Genomic DNA, 18,372 nt, shown 5'->3' with positions numbered 1-18,372 from the left:
GTGGCCAATGAGCTGGTGGGTCAGAAAGTAGGACAAAATATAAAAAGCATAAAAGAATGACTGAAAGAATAAAAAAGAAAAAATTAGAGTATAAAACAAAGAGTCTAGAATGTAACAACAGACGGTAGGAATTCCGGAAGATGCTGAAGCAAAAAGTATAAGGAGAGTGAATATAGGGCCTGTAGAAACTCAGTTTGGAGAATTAATGAAACTAAACATGTGGTGGCAGGGTAATGCAGCTCGTACACCCACTGCCTCACTCGGTTCAATCTTCATCTTGGTGCTGCCTGTAGAGTTGCACATTCTCCCTGTGACTGTGGGAGTTTCTTCTGGGTGCTCCGGTTTCCTGCCACATCTCAGAGATGTGCAGGTCGATAGGTTAAATGGTCTCTGTACAAAACCTATTGAGTAAAGATGAGTGGTTAAATCTGGAGGGAGTTGTTGAGTATATAAGGAGGATTAAAGTGGGATTAACATGGGATTAAGATAAATGGGTGGTGGATAGACGACAAACTCAGTGGACTGAAGAGCTTGTTTTGTGTTGTATTTCTTTTTTGCTAAAATATTTTCTTGTAATTTTTCTATCACCACTGAGTGTACATCTTATATTTTCATTTTTTAAAACAGGTCATAGAATGGTTACAGTTTACAGGAAGAAAGGAACTGTGTCCATTTCAGTATATTTGGTTGGGTATCGAAAGACTCAGACAGACTTAACCCCTGAAGTAAGTTAACAGTAGAGCTTTGAGTTATGCAAATTCATTTATGCCTTTACATTTCTGTCTTGTGCACACTGTTTAAAACTATTTCCAGTCAAGTTGTCAGTGATCTGGATTATTTTGTCAATCCTGTAATAAATAAATTGGTAGAATTTGAGATGAACTTCTCTCTACCTTTTGTAACATCATCTGGTACTTAGATTTTATTTAGAAAATATACTATCACATATCCTTATTTACATTTTCTTTGAACATTTCTGTGTAATTCTTCAACTATAAAACTTGACCAACTTCCTAAATGATATTGAAAATTCACATTGTGGAATCTGGAATGAATAACAAATTTCTGGAAAAACTCAGCAAAGGTGGGTGAAGGCAAAGGTCAACATTTGGGTTGAAGGAGGAGTGAGAGTATAGGGAAGGATGGCCGGCATATAGAAGTGAGAGGGAGGACGGTAGGTAATAGATGGAAAGATAAGGGAGCCAGTTAGAGGCAAGGGTCAGCACACTGGTGCAATTGTAGAGTTGCTGCCTCACAACACCAGAGACCCAGGTTCGATCCTGACTACGGGTGCTGTCTGTATGCAGTTTGTACATTGTCCCTGTGACCGCGTGGTTTTCTCTGTGCTCCGGTTTCCTCCCACACTCCAAAGATGTGCAGGTCTGTAGGTTACATTGTCATACAGTGTGGAAACAGGTCCTTCGGCCCACACCAACCAACATGTTCCATTTACACTAGTCCCACTTGCCTGGGTTTGGCCCATATCTCACTCCCACCAGTCCATCCTAATTCTCTTTCCCACTCAACACCTATGCTCAGAAACCTATGTTTCCACCAGTGGGAGAGTCTAGGACCAGAGGAAATAGCCTCAGAATTAAAGGACATTCCGAGAGGAAGATGAGGAGGAATTTCTTAAGTCGGCGGGTGGTGAATCTCTGGAATTCTTTGCCACAGAAGGCTGTGGAGGCCGTTAATGGATATTTTTAGTGCAGTGATAGATAGATTCTTGATTAGTACGGGTGTCAGGGGTTATGGGGAGAAGGCTGAAGAATGGGATTAGGAGGGAGAGATCGATCAGCCTTGATTGAATGGCGGAGCAGACAATGGGCCAAATAGCCTAATTCTGCTCCTATCACTTATGACCTCAGTCCACCAAGGCTAAGGGACCTCCCGGTTGCCAACCATTTCAACTCCCCTTCATATCCTGACCTTTCTGTCCTGGGCCTCCTCCATTACGAAAGTGTGAGGCCACGTGCAAATTGGAGGAACAGCATCTCATATTTCGCTTGGGCAGCTTACAACCCAGTGGTATTCTAAGACGTTGAATTCTCTAATTTTTAGTAACTTCTATCTACACTCCCCACCCTCTCCCTCCACCCCAGTCATTTAACTAGTCCCGTAGTTCACCCCATTGTATCCCTCTTGAGAGCACACCTTCCCTTGCCAACAATGGGCCTACCAGGGCACCACCCTGCTTGAGGTATTTTGTGGCCAGCCCTGATTCCTGGAATTTTCTCCTCTTTCCCCCTCCCCCTCCCCCATACTTTGAAGAAGTTGAAGAAGTGTCCCGACCCAAAACATCACCTGTCCTTTTTCTCCAGAGATGCTGCCTGACCAGCAGAGTTACTCCAGCATTTTCTGCCTATCTTTGGTAGCCTAGTTATTCTGAATCGAGAAGAGTGTTCCGCTTTTAATTTGTTCCTCAAGAAGATGTACCCACACTTTATTCTTTGAGCTGGTCATCTCCTGTTCTTTGTGCCTGACTGAGGGCACGGAGTTGATGAATATCTGTGTTCCCAAGCTCTGATAACTGATTGTCGACGAGACCTGTCACAGTTGGGACTGTTCATGACCATCAGGCTGCTCATGAACCACCCACTTGCCAAAGCTTCAGCAATGACTTCACCTGTTTTCCACAGAAGTCTTCCCTTTTACAAACTGGAGGCATGGCATCAATCAGCACTAGCCAGCTTCAGCTGGTGCTCGTTACTTACTGCTTTAGATGCCCTGGACCCACAGTAAAGTCATAGCCAGAAGACAGACACAAAACACTGGAGTAACTCAGCGGGGCAGGCAGCATCTCTGGATAGAAGGAATGGGTGATATTTCTGGTCGAGACCCTTCTTCAGACTGAAAATCACCCATTCCTTCTATCCAGAGATGCTGCCTGTCCCGCTGAGTTACTCCAGCATTTTGTGTCTATCTTCGGTTTAAACCAGCATCTGCAGTTCCTTCCTACACAAAGTAATAGCCAGCATTGTTAGAGCTGATTGGGAACGGAAATCATGATAATAAGGAATAAATATAAATTCTGTGTGTAACAGGGGCAGTCCAGCTGCATACATCATTACTGCATCATTGCAATCTCAATGTGTCATTTTCAGCATCTTGAGTTAAGCACTGAAGTATTATAGTTGTGCCTTTTTATTTAGTAATGTACTAAATCCATCTAATCCATTGTCCAAATATATGTCTTGTTTTCTGCAGATGAATAGTTTGTTTGTGCCAATAACGGCCAACATTGATTTATTGCTGGTGGATGATGTTTCCTTGGTACCCAGAAACCTCACTGTGTACAACCATCCTGATATATTGGTAGGACACGCATTTAAAACAATTTATTGGTAGGACACGCATTTAAAACAATAATTCAAGGTTTCTTTTACAATAAAATTAAAAGAGTATAGGAACACAGTCCACAAAATAGTGTTGTAATTCTCAAATCTCATTCAAATTGAATTTGATAAACTGGCCATGATAAATCTGTGATCTAATTCTAAGCAATAACCCTAGCAATTATAGTGAGGTATAAGGGGCACGCTGTACAGTTGTTGGTTACTATTTGAACCATGTGCTGTGGCCTGGAGTCCTACTAGCTTTGCATTACACCTTTCCACCTGAAACTAGGCAGATAAACCTGGTAGTAAGTTAACCCACAAGGATATGGAGAGAATCTATGTTTGGAGTCTGGGGATGTAGGCGAGGTGATAAATGAGAACCTTACATCTGTATTCATTGAAGAGAAGGACATGGAGGGCAGCGAGATCAGTGAGGAGAATACAAATATGCCAGGGTAGGTTGAGATCGAGAAGGAGGTGGTGCTGAGACTCTTGAAGAACCTTGAGGTGTATAAGTCCCAAGGGCTTGATGGGATCATTCAGTTCCTTATCCCCATAGTGGTCCAAACAGTTTAAGATCTTGACCAAAGTTTAGACCTGTAGAGTAAAGAATCTCCAGGATTAACATGTGTGCAGAAGTCATTCCTATAGAAGCAAGATACAATATAAAGGAATATAGTACAAGAACAAGCCCTTTGGCCCACAATGTCTGTGTGAAACATGATACCAAGACCAATTCTTATCAATCTGCACATAGTTCACATCCCTCCATTTCATGCAAATCCAAATGCCTATTAAAACGTCTCTTAAATGCCTCTATCGTCCATGAATGAAGGGCGGAGTAGACTCTGGGCTGAATGGCCCAGTTCTGCTCCTATGACTTATGAACTTATCCTATTTGCCTCGACCACCATCCCAGCAGCGTTCCTGGCACTCACCATCGTCTGTGTAAAAAAAACTTGCCCCTACATCTCCATTAAACTTTGCCCCCAACACCTTAAAGCTATTCCCCCAAGTATTTAATTTTTCCATCCTTGGAAAAAGCTTCTGTCTGTCTACCCCATCTATGTCTCTCATAATTTGATATACTTCTATCAGGTCTCCCGCTACCTCCGGCGTTCCATTCCAAGTCTGTCCAACCACTCTCTGTCGCTAATACTCCCTAATCCTGGCATCATTCTGGTAAACATCCTCTGCACTCCATCCTCTCCACATCCTTCCTGTAATGGGGTGGCCAGAACAGCACACAATACTCTAAATGCAGCCTATGCAAAGTCCTATACAGCTCAATGTTACTTCCTGACTCTTGTACTCAATGCCTCAAACTATGAAAGCAAGTATACCACTTACCTTCTTTTCCACTCTTTCCACCTCTGTTGCCACTTTCAGGGAGTTATGAACTTGGACCTCAAGATCCTCTGTACATCAATGCCATTAAGGCTTATGCCATTGATCATATATTTTCCCCTTACACTCCATTCATTAAACGCCATCTTCCATTTCTCTGCCCATTTCCATAGCTGATCTATATCCCACTGTATACTTTTGACAGCCATTCTCTCAGTCCGCAATCCCAGCAATCTTGGTATCATCTGCAAACTTACTAAAAACCCGTCTAAATTTACGTCCAAGTCATTTATATGTTTTACAATGCATTGAGGTCCCAACACAGATCCCTGCAGAACTCCACTGATCAGAGACCTCCAGCCTAATAATGTCCTTCCACTACAACCCTGTGTGTTCTATCAGAAATATAGACGTTTCACCATCACCATTAAGGGTATAAGGTTTGGGCATTCATTCATTGATGTGTTGTATTCAGTGCAAGTGGACTTGACTGTAGGATGTGAGTGGATTTTTTCTATGTGTGTGGCTCTCTTTGTATCTCTGCTCAGCTGCTGCAGTTGAAGAGTGTGGAAGTGTGAGGAGGCACTGAACTAAATAATAACCCTAAGGTAGACACAAAATGCTGGAGTAACTCAGCGGGTCAGACAGCATCTTAGCAGAATAGGAATAGGTGACGTTTTAGTCATCTCACTAACTCTCAGTCTAAAGAAGTATTTCTACCCGGAATGTCACCTATTCCTTTTCTCCAGAGATGCTGCCTGACATGCTGTTGCTCTAGAATGTTGTGTCTATCTTCGATGTAAATCAGCATCTGTGGCTTCTTCCTACATATAAATAATAGTCCTATTGCACCAGGATCCATCTCTTGTCAGAAGAATCACTTTGAAAAACTCTTATAATATGATATAGCAAAATATTGTGTGTTTTCCTTTCTTTGTGAGCAAATTGTAGTTTAATCTGTATATTTTATGAATGAAACAAACCCAGTAATTTACATTTTTTTTTCTTTAGGAAGTAATCTATTTAACTGAAGGCTCTGGATATTTTTTTGTTAATACGACAGACGCTGAGGTTTTGACAAGCACATATATGGAGGCCAAAAATTATGTCCAAGTTAGTATCTGGTTATGAAAAACGTTATTTACATCTTTACTGACAATGTTAATACTGAAAGCACTTGTTGCCGCAGGTAAAGCCACTGCAACCGGGAATAGTGACAATGAAAGCTTATGACCTTTGCCTGACCTGCAAAGGTCCTGCCAGAGCAGAGATCCATGTATCAGATATATTGGATTTTGAGCTGGACCTTATTCATAAGGTAAGCATAATGAGAATTTGTAAGTGCGGTGAAATGTTTAATACTAAACTCCTACTTCCTCTGAGCAGTTGGTTATTTTCTTGACCAAATAAAAGTCATTTTCTCATACCTAAAGTTTCAGGAACATTAAAGGTGCATACAATTTTTACTGTTAATTTTCTGCGCAGTCACAAAGAAACCTGGCAGTTCAACACATTGAGTTAATGCTGAAATCTATGGTAGTGATTACTGCTAAATGGGAACTTCTTATACCAAATCAGCGGAATTTTGAGTCCCATGGAAGGGGCTCAGGGATGATCTGAAGAATCTAAACGAGAATATGTTTGAAAAATGCAGAGGAGGCAGTAAATAAGTAAATGATTTCATTGCCTCATTTTTCCTCAGATTGAAGTTGGAAAGTCTGTTGCAGTAAATGTGAGAATCCTGGATTTCTTCAAGCAACCCTTCTTGAACAGATACTTTCACTGCATGAATATAAGCCTGCAGGCAGCCTCCCCAATTGTTGCCTTAGGGTAAGTACAGAGCAAGGTTCCAAAGTTGCAGTTTACCATTTTAGGTAGACCACCAAAATAGATCAGAAACACAATACATATTTCTTTCAAAAGCTGTATTTTAGTGTCTGGTGAAGATATTAGTGACACTAAAGAGACACTCTTTAGTGTCACTAATATCTTCACTTTCAGGTCAAGCAGATGTATATTTTGATATACATTTTCACTACAAACCTTTGGACACAAATCCTCTACTTGTTAACTAGATCCTAAGTCTGCCATTTAAACTTGAGCTTCACAACAAGGACATACAAATTCATCGGTTAATTGGCTTCCACAAACTGAGGCAGTACTCCACCACCTGCACCACTGTTCCACACATTTCAGATGAGAAAGACAAAGGCTAAAAGGATTATGAAAAGTGGGGGAGATATACAATGAAGGAAGTAAAGGAGAAATTTTAACTCAAAGTTGAGAGAAAGAAAAAAGGGAAGTGGACAATAGTGAAAGCCAAAAATGTAGTGGAGACAAAACAAGGTCAAAACGAAGAGAAATATAGGATAATGGAGAGAGAGAGAACATGGGTAATGGGCGGGAATTCTCAATATATGGGTATGTTTTCAAATGGATTAAATCATTGGGGATTTCACATTGCAATATTATGAATGCACTTAATTGCAATATGCATGATCAATAATGTTTTTTCTTGCATGGGGTACACTGTTTAGTAAAGTGCAATTGCGAAGGTTTGTTAGTTACAACAACATATAAACGTTAACAATTTACATGGAGCATTAGGAGGTTTGTATGTGCCTGTTAAAAGGTTGGACATAGTTTTCCAATTTAATTTTAATTATACAAAAAATGTGGGAAGATGCACTTCTTTGTCGTGTCAATAGACAATAGACAATAGGTGCAGGAGTAGGCCATTCGGCCCTTCGAGCCAGCACCGCCATTCAATGTGATCATGGCTGATCATTCTCAATCAGTACCCCGTTCCTGCTTTCTCCCCATACCCCCTGACTCCGCTATCCTTAAGAGCTCTATCTAGCTTTCTCTTGAATGCATTCAGAGAATTGGCCTCCACTGCCCTCTGAGGCAGAGAATTCCACAGATTCACAACTCTCTGACTAAAAAAGTTTTTCCTCATCTCTGTTCTAAATGGCCTACCCCTTATTCTTAAACTGTGGCCCCTGGTTCTGGACTCCCCCAACATTGGGAACATGTTTCCTGCCTCTAACATGTCCAACCCCTTAATAATCTTATACTTTCGATAAGATCCCCTCTCATCCTTCTAAATTCCAGTGTATACAAACCTAGTCGCTCCAGTCTTTCAACATATGACAGTCCCACCATTCCGGGAATTAACCTAGTAAACCTACGCTGCACGCCCTCAATAGCAAGAATATCCTTCCTCAAATTTGGAGACCAAAACTGCACACAGTACTCCAGGTGCTGTCTCACTAGGGCCCTGTACAACTGCAGAAGGACCTCTTTGCTCCTATACTCAACTCCTCTTGTTATGAAGGCCAACATTCCATTGGCTTTTTTCACTGCCTGCTGTACCTGCATGCTTCCTTTCAGTGACTGATGCACTAAGACACCCAGATCACGTTGTACGTCCCCTTTTCCTAACTTGACACCATTCAAATAATAATCTGCCTTCCTATTCTTACCACCAAAGTGGATAACCTCACACTTATCCACATTAAACTGCATCTGCCATGCATCCGCCCACTCACACAACCTGTCCAAGTCACCCTGCAACCTCATAGCATCGAATAATTGTACGGGAATGTGTTTCCTTGTAGTTATTTTTGGAATGTGGTCAATTATGTTGTAACTTACAAATATAAAAAGGCAGCTGGTGGATTGGTTGAGTGAGTGAGTCTATTTCAGTGACAGAGTAGTGACCGGAGATTTCAAAAGGCAGTTGGATTGGTTGAGTGGTCAAAATTGGCCAATTGAGCAGCTAATAAAAAGAAGGCAATGTGTATCAGAGCAGTCTATTGGGAGAGAGGGAAAGTGTGAGGCTCTGGCCAGAGAGGGTTTCAAGGAGGCTGAGCAGAGGTGCACAGGAGATAAACGTCTGCTTTTTCATCTGTGTGCTTTTTTTCCCTCTTGATTTTAGTGCAACAGAGATGGCAGGTAGAATGGTGCAATGTTCCTCCTGCAGGAAGTGAGGAGTCAGGGAAATGGCTGGTGTTGCTGATGACTGCACCTGTGGAGATTGCGTCCAAGTGCAGCTCCTAAATCAACTATGTTCCTTGAAAGTGGCATCACAGATACACAGGGGAGTGTTGTAGAGCAGAGAGATGTAGGAATGCAGGTACACAGTTCCTTGAAAGTGGTGTCACAGGTAGATATGGTGGTCAAGAAGGTTTACAGTGCATTGGCCTTCATCAATCAGGGTATTGAGTATAGAAGTTGGGATGCTATCTTACAGTTGTACAAGGCATTCATGAGGCCACATTTGAGTAGTGATCAGTTTTGGATATCCTGCCATTGGAAGGATTTTGTTAAGTTGGAAAGAGTGCAGTGAAGATTTAGTTTAGTTTATTATTATCATTATAGACAATAGATAATAGGTGCAGGAGTCGGCCATGCGGCCCTCCGAGCCAGCACCACCATTCAATGTGATCATGGCTGATCATTCTCAATCAGTACCCCGTTCCTGCCTTCTCCCCATACCCCCTGACTCCGCTTATTCTTAAGAGCTCTATCTAGCTCTCTCTTGAAAGCATCCAGAGAATTGGCCTCCACTGCCTTCTGAGGCAGAGAATTCCACAGATTTACAACTCTCTGAGTCAAGGCACAGTGAAAAGCCTTTTTGTTCCATGTTATCCAATCAGCAAAAAGACATGATTACAATAGACTATACATGATTACTAGGAAAATGCTAGGATTTGAGGGCCTGAGCTATAGTGAGGGTTTGGGCAAGCTAAGATCATTCCTTGGAGGGCAGGAGGCTGAGGGATGGTCTCACAGAGGTGCATAAGAACATTAGAGGAATAGATCGGGTGAATTCACCCAGTCTTTTACCCCTGGCAGGGCAATCAAGAATCAGAGGACATGGGTGAGAGGGGAAAGATCTAATAGGAATCTGAGGAGCAACTTTTTTCATACAGAGGGTGGTGAGTGGTAGTTGAGGCAGGAACTTCAGCAACATTTGGACAGGAACATGGATAGGAATACAGAACTTTATTGTCATTCGGTACCGAGGTACCGAACGAAATTACATTTCCAGCAGTCACAGAACACAACAAAAAAGAAAAGAACACAGGACACACGACCCCAACACAAACACCCATCACAGTGACTCCAAACACCCCCTCACTGTGATGGAAGGCAACAAAACTTCCACTCTCTTCCCCCCACGCCCACGGACAGGCAGCTCGACCCCTACCGAGGCGACCGACACGCACAGCCCCCGCAAGGGGATGGAAGGCCCCGCGGCCGAGCCGCACCGGGCACTGAAACGTCCCGCGGCCGAGCCGCGCCGGCGATTTTAAGTCCAGCGGCTGAGCCGCGCCGGGTGATGGAAGGCCCCGCGGCCGAGCCGCACCAGGCGCTGCTAAGTCCCGCGGCCGAGCCGCGCCGGCGATGTTAAGTCCAGCGGCCGAGCTGCGCCGAGCGATGGGAGGCCCCGCGGGCGATGGAAGGCCCCGCGAGCTGAGCCGCACCGAGCGCTGAACCGTCCGGCGGCCGAGCCGCACCGAGCGATGGAAGGCCCCTCTAAAAATGATTTAGAGGGATATGTGGCAAACGCGGGCAGGGCTAGTATAGATGGGGTTGCTTGGTCGGCATGGGAAAGTTGGGCCGAAGGGCCTATTTCTGTGCTGTATGACTATTTGCATAATTTTAAAACAATTTTTACAGAGCAATTTCTAACTTGGATAAACATGCTGCAAGTTACATGATGAGAGCTGTGACCCTGGGCCAAACAACGCTAGTTGCAACTGTCAAGGACAAGAATGGTCGCAAGCTGAGCTCCTCTCCACGTCAGATAGAGGTGAGTGTGTCTGTCTGGCAGGTTCTTATGCATGTACGTTTCCTAGAATTGGCATTCATACACGCATCTGCTTTTGCCACTGAACAGAAAGTAATGATTCCTGCTGAGATTGTTGTGCAGAGTTTCAACAGGAGGCTCAGAGAGTCATAGAGTGATATAGCGTGGAAACAGGCCCTTTGGCCTAATTTCCCCACACCGGCCAACATGTCCCAGCTACACTCGTCCCACCTGTCTGCGTTTGGTCCTTATGCCTCTGGACCAGTCTAACTGGTTCTTAAATGTTGGGATTGGCCATGCCTCAACTACCTCCTCTTGCAGCTCATTCTATACACCCACCACCCTTTGTGTGAAAAAGTTACTCCTCAGATTCCTATTAAATCTTTGTCCCTTCACTTATGTCCTCTGGTCCTCGATTCTACTACTCTGGCAAGAGACTCCGTGCATCTACCCATTCTGGTCACTTTCTTTGTATAACAAAGTAGCAAAATCTTTATTTAGGTTAATGCTTGTGCTAATGTAGCAAGCTTACTTCTGAAGACAAAGGCATGGATTTACCCCCATTATTCCATCACAAATTGGGGGAGCAAAAGCAGAAATAACAGATCTAGGGGATATACAAGCTTGAATAATTTTTCCCTCTCCTGAACTACAAACTGCTAGCTGCTCCATCAATGCCTTTAGTCCTGTAAATAATGATGGGACACATAGTTGAGTCATGATCTGTTTTTACTCCAATAGGATGCTAGGATAGGTCCTGGACTAACCTTATGTGTAGGAAGGAACTGCTGATTCTCGTTTAAATTGAAGGTAGACACAAAATGCTGGAGTAACTCAGTGGGACAGGCAGCATCTTTGGATAAAAGGAATGGGTGAAGTTTCAGGTTGAGACCCTTCTTCAGGCTGATGTCAGGGGAGTGGGCGGTACAGAGATAAAATGTAGTTGGAGACAGCAAGACTGGTGAGAGAACTGGGAAGGGGGAGGGGATGGAGAGAGGGAAAGCAAGGGCCACTTGAAGTGAGAGTAGTCAATGTTCATGCCACTAGGGTGAAAGCTACCCAAGCGAAATATGAGGTGCTCTTCCTCCAATTTGTGCTCGGCCTCATTCTGACAGTGGAGGAGGCCCAGGACAGAAAGGTCCGATTGGGAATGGGAGGGGGAGTTAAAGTGCTGAGCAACCGGGAGATCAGTTAGGTTTAGGCAGACTGAGTGGAGGTGTTCAGAGAAACGATCGCCGAGCCTGCGCATGATCTCGCCGATATACAGGAATCGACACCTGGAACACCGGATACAGCTGATGAGGTTGGAGAAGGTGCAAGTGAACCTCTGCCTCACCTGGAAAGGCTGTCGGGGTCCTTGAATGGAGTCGAGGGGGGAGGTAAAGGGACAGGTGTTGCATCTCCTGCGTTTGCAGGGGAAAGTACCTGGGGAGGAGGTGGTTTGGGTGGGAAGGGACGAGTTGACCAGGGAGGTGCAGAGGGAATGGTCTTTGCGGAAAGCAGAAAGGGGTGGAGATTGGAAGATCTGGCTAGTGATAGGATCCTGTTGGAGGTGGCGACAGCACATAATCCTCCAACATTTTCGCCACCTCCAACGGGATCCTACTACTTATATAGAGTGAGGCCCAGTGTAAATTGGAGGAACAGCACCTCATATTTCGCTTGGGTAACTTACACCCCAGCAGTATGAACATTGACTTCTCTAACTTCAAATAGCCCTTGCTTTCCCTCACTTCCAGGATTTGTATACTTTATATTTTCATGGATTAAAAATTTGTTTTTGTAATATATATCCCATGTCATAGTAACCTGCGGTTTTCTTTGGCACCAGGTATTCCCACCATTCAGACTAATCCCACGAAGAGTGACGTTAATCATTGGTGGTATGATACAGGTTGGCAGAATCAAGTCAAATCAAAATGCTTATTTATTGCATGAATGCGTACTCTAAGCACACTTGGTGGTGACAGGGAAACAAATGCTTTCTAAACAAGAGCACAATATGTAGAGCCAATGTAGATGTAGAACAGTCGAGAATCATAATGTGTGAGTAAGTGATGCTTGGAACTTTCATGATCGACTAACTCCATGATATCCTCGTCATTATCATCAAAACCAGTCATGTTTCTTCTTGGTGGAGAATCCAAAAAAATCTTAGTCCATGCCAATTATGGCAAACATCGGTGAAGCTGATAAACTGGACACTTCACTGCTCATTGTGTCATACGGCATGGAAACACAACTCTTCCATGCCAATCAGGTTTTATAAATGAGCTTGTTCTATTTACCTGCATTAAGCCCCTATCCCTCTAAACCTTTCCTGCCCATATACCAGTCTAAATATCTTTTAAAAGGCACCATTCTATCTGTCTCTAATGCATCCTCTGACAGCACGCTCCATATACACACACCCTCTGCGTGGAGAAGTTGCCCCTCGGGTCTATTTCAAACCTAAGCTCTCTAGTTCTGGACTACCCTTGGAGAGAGACTGTGACCAATTACCTTATCATGAGACATATAGATAAGGTCACCCCTCGGCCTCCTTAGCTCCAGGGAAAACAGTCTCAGCCTATCCAATTTCTCCTTACAACTCAAGCCCTTGAGTCTTGATTAAACTTTTCTGCACCCTTTCGAGCTTAATATCATTCTTGTCGCAGAATGACCAGAACTGCACAGAATACTCCAGATGTGGCCTCACCAATGTCATGCAGCTGAACCGATGTCCCCACTCATGTAGTCATAAGGTCATAAGTGATTGGAACTGAATTAGGCCTTTCAATAGACAATAGACAATAGGTGCAAGAGTAGGCCATTCGGCCCTTTGAGCCTGCACCACCATTCAATGTGATCATGGCTGATCATTCTCAATCAGTACCCCGTTCCTGCCTTCTCCCCATACCCCCTGACTATCCTTAAGACCTCTATCTAGCTCTCTCTTGAATGCATTTAGAGAATTGGCCTCCACTGCCTTCAACTTTCTGACTGAAAAAGTTTTTCCTCATCTCCGTTCTAAATGGCCTACCCCTTATTCTTGTATCATCTGCAAATTTGCTAATGGCACTTTTAATCCCTTCATCCAAGTCATTAATGTATATTGTAAATAGCTGCGGTCCCAGCACTGAGCCTTGTGGTACCCCACTAGTCACTGCCTGCCATTCTGAAAGGGACCCATTTATCCCCACTCTTTGCTTTCTGTCTGCCAACCAATTTTCTATCCATGTCTGTACCCTACCCCCAATACCATGTGCTCTAATTTTGCCCACTAATCTCCTATGTGGGAACTTGTCGAAGGCTAACTGAAAGTCAAGGTACACCACATCCACCGGTTCTCTCCTGTCAATTTTTCTAGTTACATCTTCAAAAAGTTTTAGAAGATTAGTCAAGCATGATTTCCCCTTCGTAAATCCATGCTGACTCGGAACGATCCTGTTACTGCTATCCAAATGCTCCGCAATTTTGTCTTTTATAATTGACTCCAGCATCTTCCCCACCACTGATGTCAGACTAACTGGCCTATAATTTCCCGTTTTCTTTCTCCCTCCTTTCTTAAAAAGTGGGATGACATTAGCTATCCTCCAATCCACAGGAACTGATCCTGAATCTATAGAACATTGGAAAATGATCACCAATGCATCCACAATTTCTAGCGCCACCTCCTTAAGTACCCTGGGATGCAGACCATCAGGCCCGGGGGATTTATCAGCCTTCAGTCCCATCAGTCTACCCAACACCATTTCCTGCCTAATGTGAATCTCCTTCAGTTCCTCCGTCACCCTAGGATCTCTGGCCACTAGAACATCTGGGAGATTGTTTGTATCTTCCTTAGTGAAGACAGATCCAAAGTACTGGTTCAACTCGTCTGCCATTTCCTTGTTCCCCATAATAAATTCCCCTGCTTCTGTCTTCAAGGGATCCACATTTGCCTTGAATATTTTTTTTCCTCTTCACATACCTAAAAAAGCTTTTACTATCCTCCTTTATATTATTGGCTAGCTTACCCTCATACCTCATCTTTTCTCCCCGTATTGCTTTTTTAGTTATCTTCTGTTACTCTTTAAAAGATTCCCAATCCTCTGGCTTCCCACTCTTCTTTGCTATGATATACTTTTTCTGTTTTATTTTTATGCTGTCCTTGACTGCCCTTGTCAGCTACGGGTGCCTCTTACTCCCCTTAGAATCTTTCCTCCTCTTTGGGATAAATTGATCCTGCAACTTCTGCATTGTTCCCAGGAATACCTGCCATTGCTGATCCACCGTCTTCCCTGCCTGGGCCTCCTTCCAGTCAATTCTGGCCAGCTCCTGCCTCATGCCTCTGTCATCCCCTTTGCTATACAGTAATACTGACACTTCTGATTTTCCCTTCTCCCTCTCAATTTGTAGAGTAAAACTTATCATATTGTGATCACTGCATCCTAATGGCTCTTTTACCTTGAGTCCCCTTATCAGATCAGGTTCATTACACAACACTAAATCCAGAATTGCCTTCTCCCTAGTAGACTCCAGTACAAGCTGTTCTAAGAATCCATCTCGGAGACACTCCACAAACTCCCTTTCCTGGGGTCCAGTACCAACCTGATTTTCCCAGTCTACCTGCATGTTGAAATCTCCCATAACCACCGTAGCATTACATTTGCGACATGCCAATTTTAGCTATTGATTCAACTTGCACCCTATGTCGAGGCTACTGTTTGGGGGCCTGTAGATAACTCCCACTAGGGTCTTTTTACCCTTACAATTCCTCATTTCTATCCATACTGATTCTACATCTCCTGATTCTATGCCACCCCTTGCAAGGGAATGCATATCATTCCTCACCAACAGAGCGACCCCACCCCCTCTGCCCACCTGTCTGTCCTTTCTATACGTCGTGTAGCCCATCTTCATATTCCCAATTTGTCAACCCCTCCCCCCCCCGACTACTTAGTTTAAAGCCACACGTGTAGCACTAGCAAACCTGCCTTCCAGAATGTTGGTCCCCCTGCTGTTAAGGTGTAACCTGTCCCTTTTGTACAGGTCACCCCTACCCCAGAAGAGATCCCAGTGGTCTAGAAATCTAAATTCCTGCTCCCTGCACCAGCCCCTCAGCCATACATTCATATCCCCGATCTCTCTATTCCTGCCCTCACCAGCACGAGGTACAGGTAACAGTCCAGAGACAACCACCTTCGACGTTCTACTTCTCAGTCTTCTTCCTATCTCTCTAAACTCACGTTGCAGTATCTCCTTCCTCTTCTTCCCAACGTCGTTCGTGCCCACGCGCACAACTACTTCCAGTTGATCGCCTTCCCTCGCTAGGATGTTCTGAAGCCGGTTCATGATGTCTTGAACCCTGGCACCTGGGAGGCCACAGATCATCCTCAAGTCCCGCCTGCCGCCACAGAATCTACTGTCCGGCCCATCAAGTCTACTCCGCCATTCAATTATGGCTGATGTATCTCTCCTTCCTAACCATATTCTCCTGCCTTCTCCCCATAACCCCTGACACCCGCACTAATCAAGAATCTATCTATTCCTGCCTTAAAAATATCCATTGACTTGGCCTCCACAGCCTTCTGTCGCAATGAATTTCACAGATTCACCACCCTCTGAACAAAGGAATTCCTCCTAATCTCCTTCCTAAAGGAATGCCCTTTAATTCTGAGGTTATGACCTCTGGTCCTAGTCTCCCCCGCTAGTGGAAACATCCTCTCCACATCCATAGTCAATCTCCTTACTGATAAAGGCAGGCATGCCTGTCACCCTCTTCACTTACACGCCTACCTGTTTTGCCACTTTCAAGGAACTGTATACCTGTACCAAAAGGTGTCTGCTTCACAACATTCCCCAGTGGCCTATCATCAAAAAGCATCACTTCACACATGTCAGATTTAAATTCCATCCTCTAATCCTTGGCCAACTTCCGTAGTTGATCCATATCCTTTTGTAAATTTCAATGACCTTACTCGCTGTCCACAATATTAGTGTCAACCTCAAATTTATTAACAAACAAATTACATATTGGTGTATGTAATCATGAGGGGAATGGAAAAGGTGAATTCATAGAGTAAGGGTAGGGGATTCAAGAATTAGAGGGCATGGTTTAAGATGAGGGGGAAGATTTAATAGGAACCTGAGAGACAGGTTTTTCACTCAGAGGACGGTGGGTATATGGAACAAGCTGCCAGATGAAGTTGTTGAGGCAGTTCATAAGTGATAGGAGCAGAATTAGGCCATTTGGCCCATCAAGTCTACTCCACTATTCAATCATGGCTGATCTATCTTTCCTTCTCAACCACATTCTCCTGCCCATAACCCCTGACACACTGCCAGGTACAATAACAACATTTATAAAGACATGTGGACAGGTACATGGATAGGAGAAGGTTAAGAGGAATGTGGGTCGGCCAAAAACAAATGGGACTAGCTTGGATGGGGCACTGACGAGTTGGGCCAAAGGGCTTATTTTATGCTATTGATTCTATAACTACCTTGTTTCTATAACTGCATTGATTCTATAACTACATTGTCGTCCAAATTGTTGATATAGTTAATATTGTTAATATAGTTGACAAGCATCACCAGAGTCAGCACTGTTTCCTTCTGCACACTGATGGGCACAGGCCTCCATAGCAGTAAAACAACCTTGTACTCCTCCCCGCACGCAGACTACATACACCAAACCAATTCTGACTCCAGGTGGACATAAAATTGTGGAGTAACTCAGCGGGACAGGCAGCATCTCTGGAGAGAAGAAATGGGTGAGGTTTCGGGTCTGACTCCAGGTGGCTAGCCAAAACTTTCTGGATTGGATGACCATGCAGAATCTGTTCAAAGGCTTTTCTCAAAGTCCATATGGATCACCAGCAAAAACCAAATCAAACAGCTGGAGGAACTCAGCAGGTCATGCAAAATCAATGGCGGCAAAGGGGTAGTCGACATTTCAGGCTGAGGCCCTGCATCTGAGTAAAAACCAAGACTCAGCTTGAAGTGGATGTGAAAAAGAGGAAAATAAACGTGATGAGCAGAAGACACGTTTATTAGAAATTGGCTCCTTTATTTCTAAATTGTAATAGTTCTCTCATTTGCATGCCAGAGAGTCCATTGAATATGCAAGAAGATAGGAAACTAGCTTTGTGAAGAAAACAGAGAAAAAATAATTCCCTAATTCCCTAATTGCTTTCCTGAAAGTAGTTCAACCGTTTACAGTATTATACATTTACTAATTTTGTTACGATTAATTGCAGGTGATGTCGGAAGGTGGTCCACAACCACAGTCCAATATTTATTTCTCTATTAATAATCACACTATTGCCAAGGTAAATAAAGTAGGGCAGCTTACTGCCTTGGTGGTAGGAACTGCAAAAATGACTGGTATTGTCCAGGCTGTTGACGACGACACAGGAAGAGTGGTTGTTTTCTCTCAGGTAATGCTACTTTTTGCCTTTGAATTTTCTACAAACATGTTTCTGTCCAAAGACCCAGCTTTCAACTTGTTTCATGACTTTTGGTTTAGATTCATTATTTGTTTTATGCATTAATAGCTAGAGCAATTTTTTTCTAATTAAAAAAAATGTCACTTTTGATTTTCGTTTTAAATGTTACTGGGATGTCTTGAGACCATGAGCTATAGGGAGAAGTTGAGCAGGCTCGGACTTTATAACCTCAGGAGGTTGAGAGGTGATGTTATATAGGTGTATAAGATCATGAGGGGAATAGGGTTAACCCAGAGTTATACCCAGAATAATGGAATCAAGAACTAGAAGACATAGGGTTAAGGTAAAAGGAGAAAGATTTAATAGGAACCTGGGGGGTAACTTTTTCACACAGAGGGTGGAGGGTGTATGGAACAAGTTGCCAGAGGAGGTAGTTGAGGCAGATACTTTAATAACA

The 18,372-nt window shown here is 43.6% G+C and overlaps 1 protein-coding gene across 1 annotated transcript in view; it reads left to right on the top strand.

The window, feature by feature from the left end:
• Positions 1 to 18,372, top strand: part of LOC144606544 (nuclear pore membrane glycoprotein 210-like) — a 92,423-nt gene that overhangs the window by 48,598 nt on the left and 25,453 nt on the right. The window contains exons 18-25 of the mRNA XM_078422798.1: positions 628 to 725; positions 3,208 to 3,315; positions 5,697 to 5,798; positions 5,875 to 6,003; positions 6,388 to 6,515; positions 10,374 to 10,506; positions 12,335 to 12,397; positions 17,727 to 17,906. Coding sequence (XP_078278924.1) covers positions 628 to 725; positions 3,208 to 3,315; positions 5,697 to 5,798; positions 5,875 to 6,003; positions 6,388 to 6,515; positions 10,374 to 10,506; positions 12,335 to 12,397; positions 17,727 to 17,906 — 941 coding nt within the window. The remainder of the gene's footprint in view (positions 1 to 627; positions 726 to 3,207; positions 3,316 to 5,696; positions 5,799 to 5,874; positions 6,004 to 6,387; positions 6,516 to 10,373; positions 10,507 to 12,334; positions 12,398 to 17,726; positions 17,907 to 18,372) is intronic.

This window comes from Rhinoraja longicauda, chromosome 26 (genome assembly GCF_053455715.1).
Source record: "Rhinoraja longicauda isolate Sanriku21f chromosome 26, sRhiLon1.1, whole genome shotgun sequence".
Classification (NCBI taxonomy): Eukaryota; Metazoa; Chordata; class Chondrichthyes; order Rajiformes; family Arhynchobatidae; genus Rhinoraja; species Rhinoraja longicauda.
Note: the sequence above shows the minus strand (reverse complement) of the source record. Positions and strands in the feature narration are given on the sequence as shown.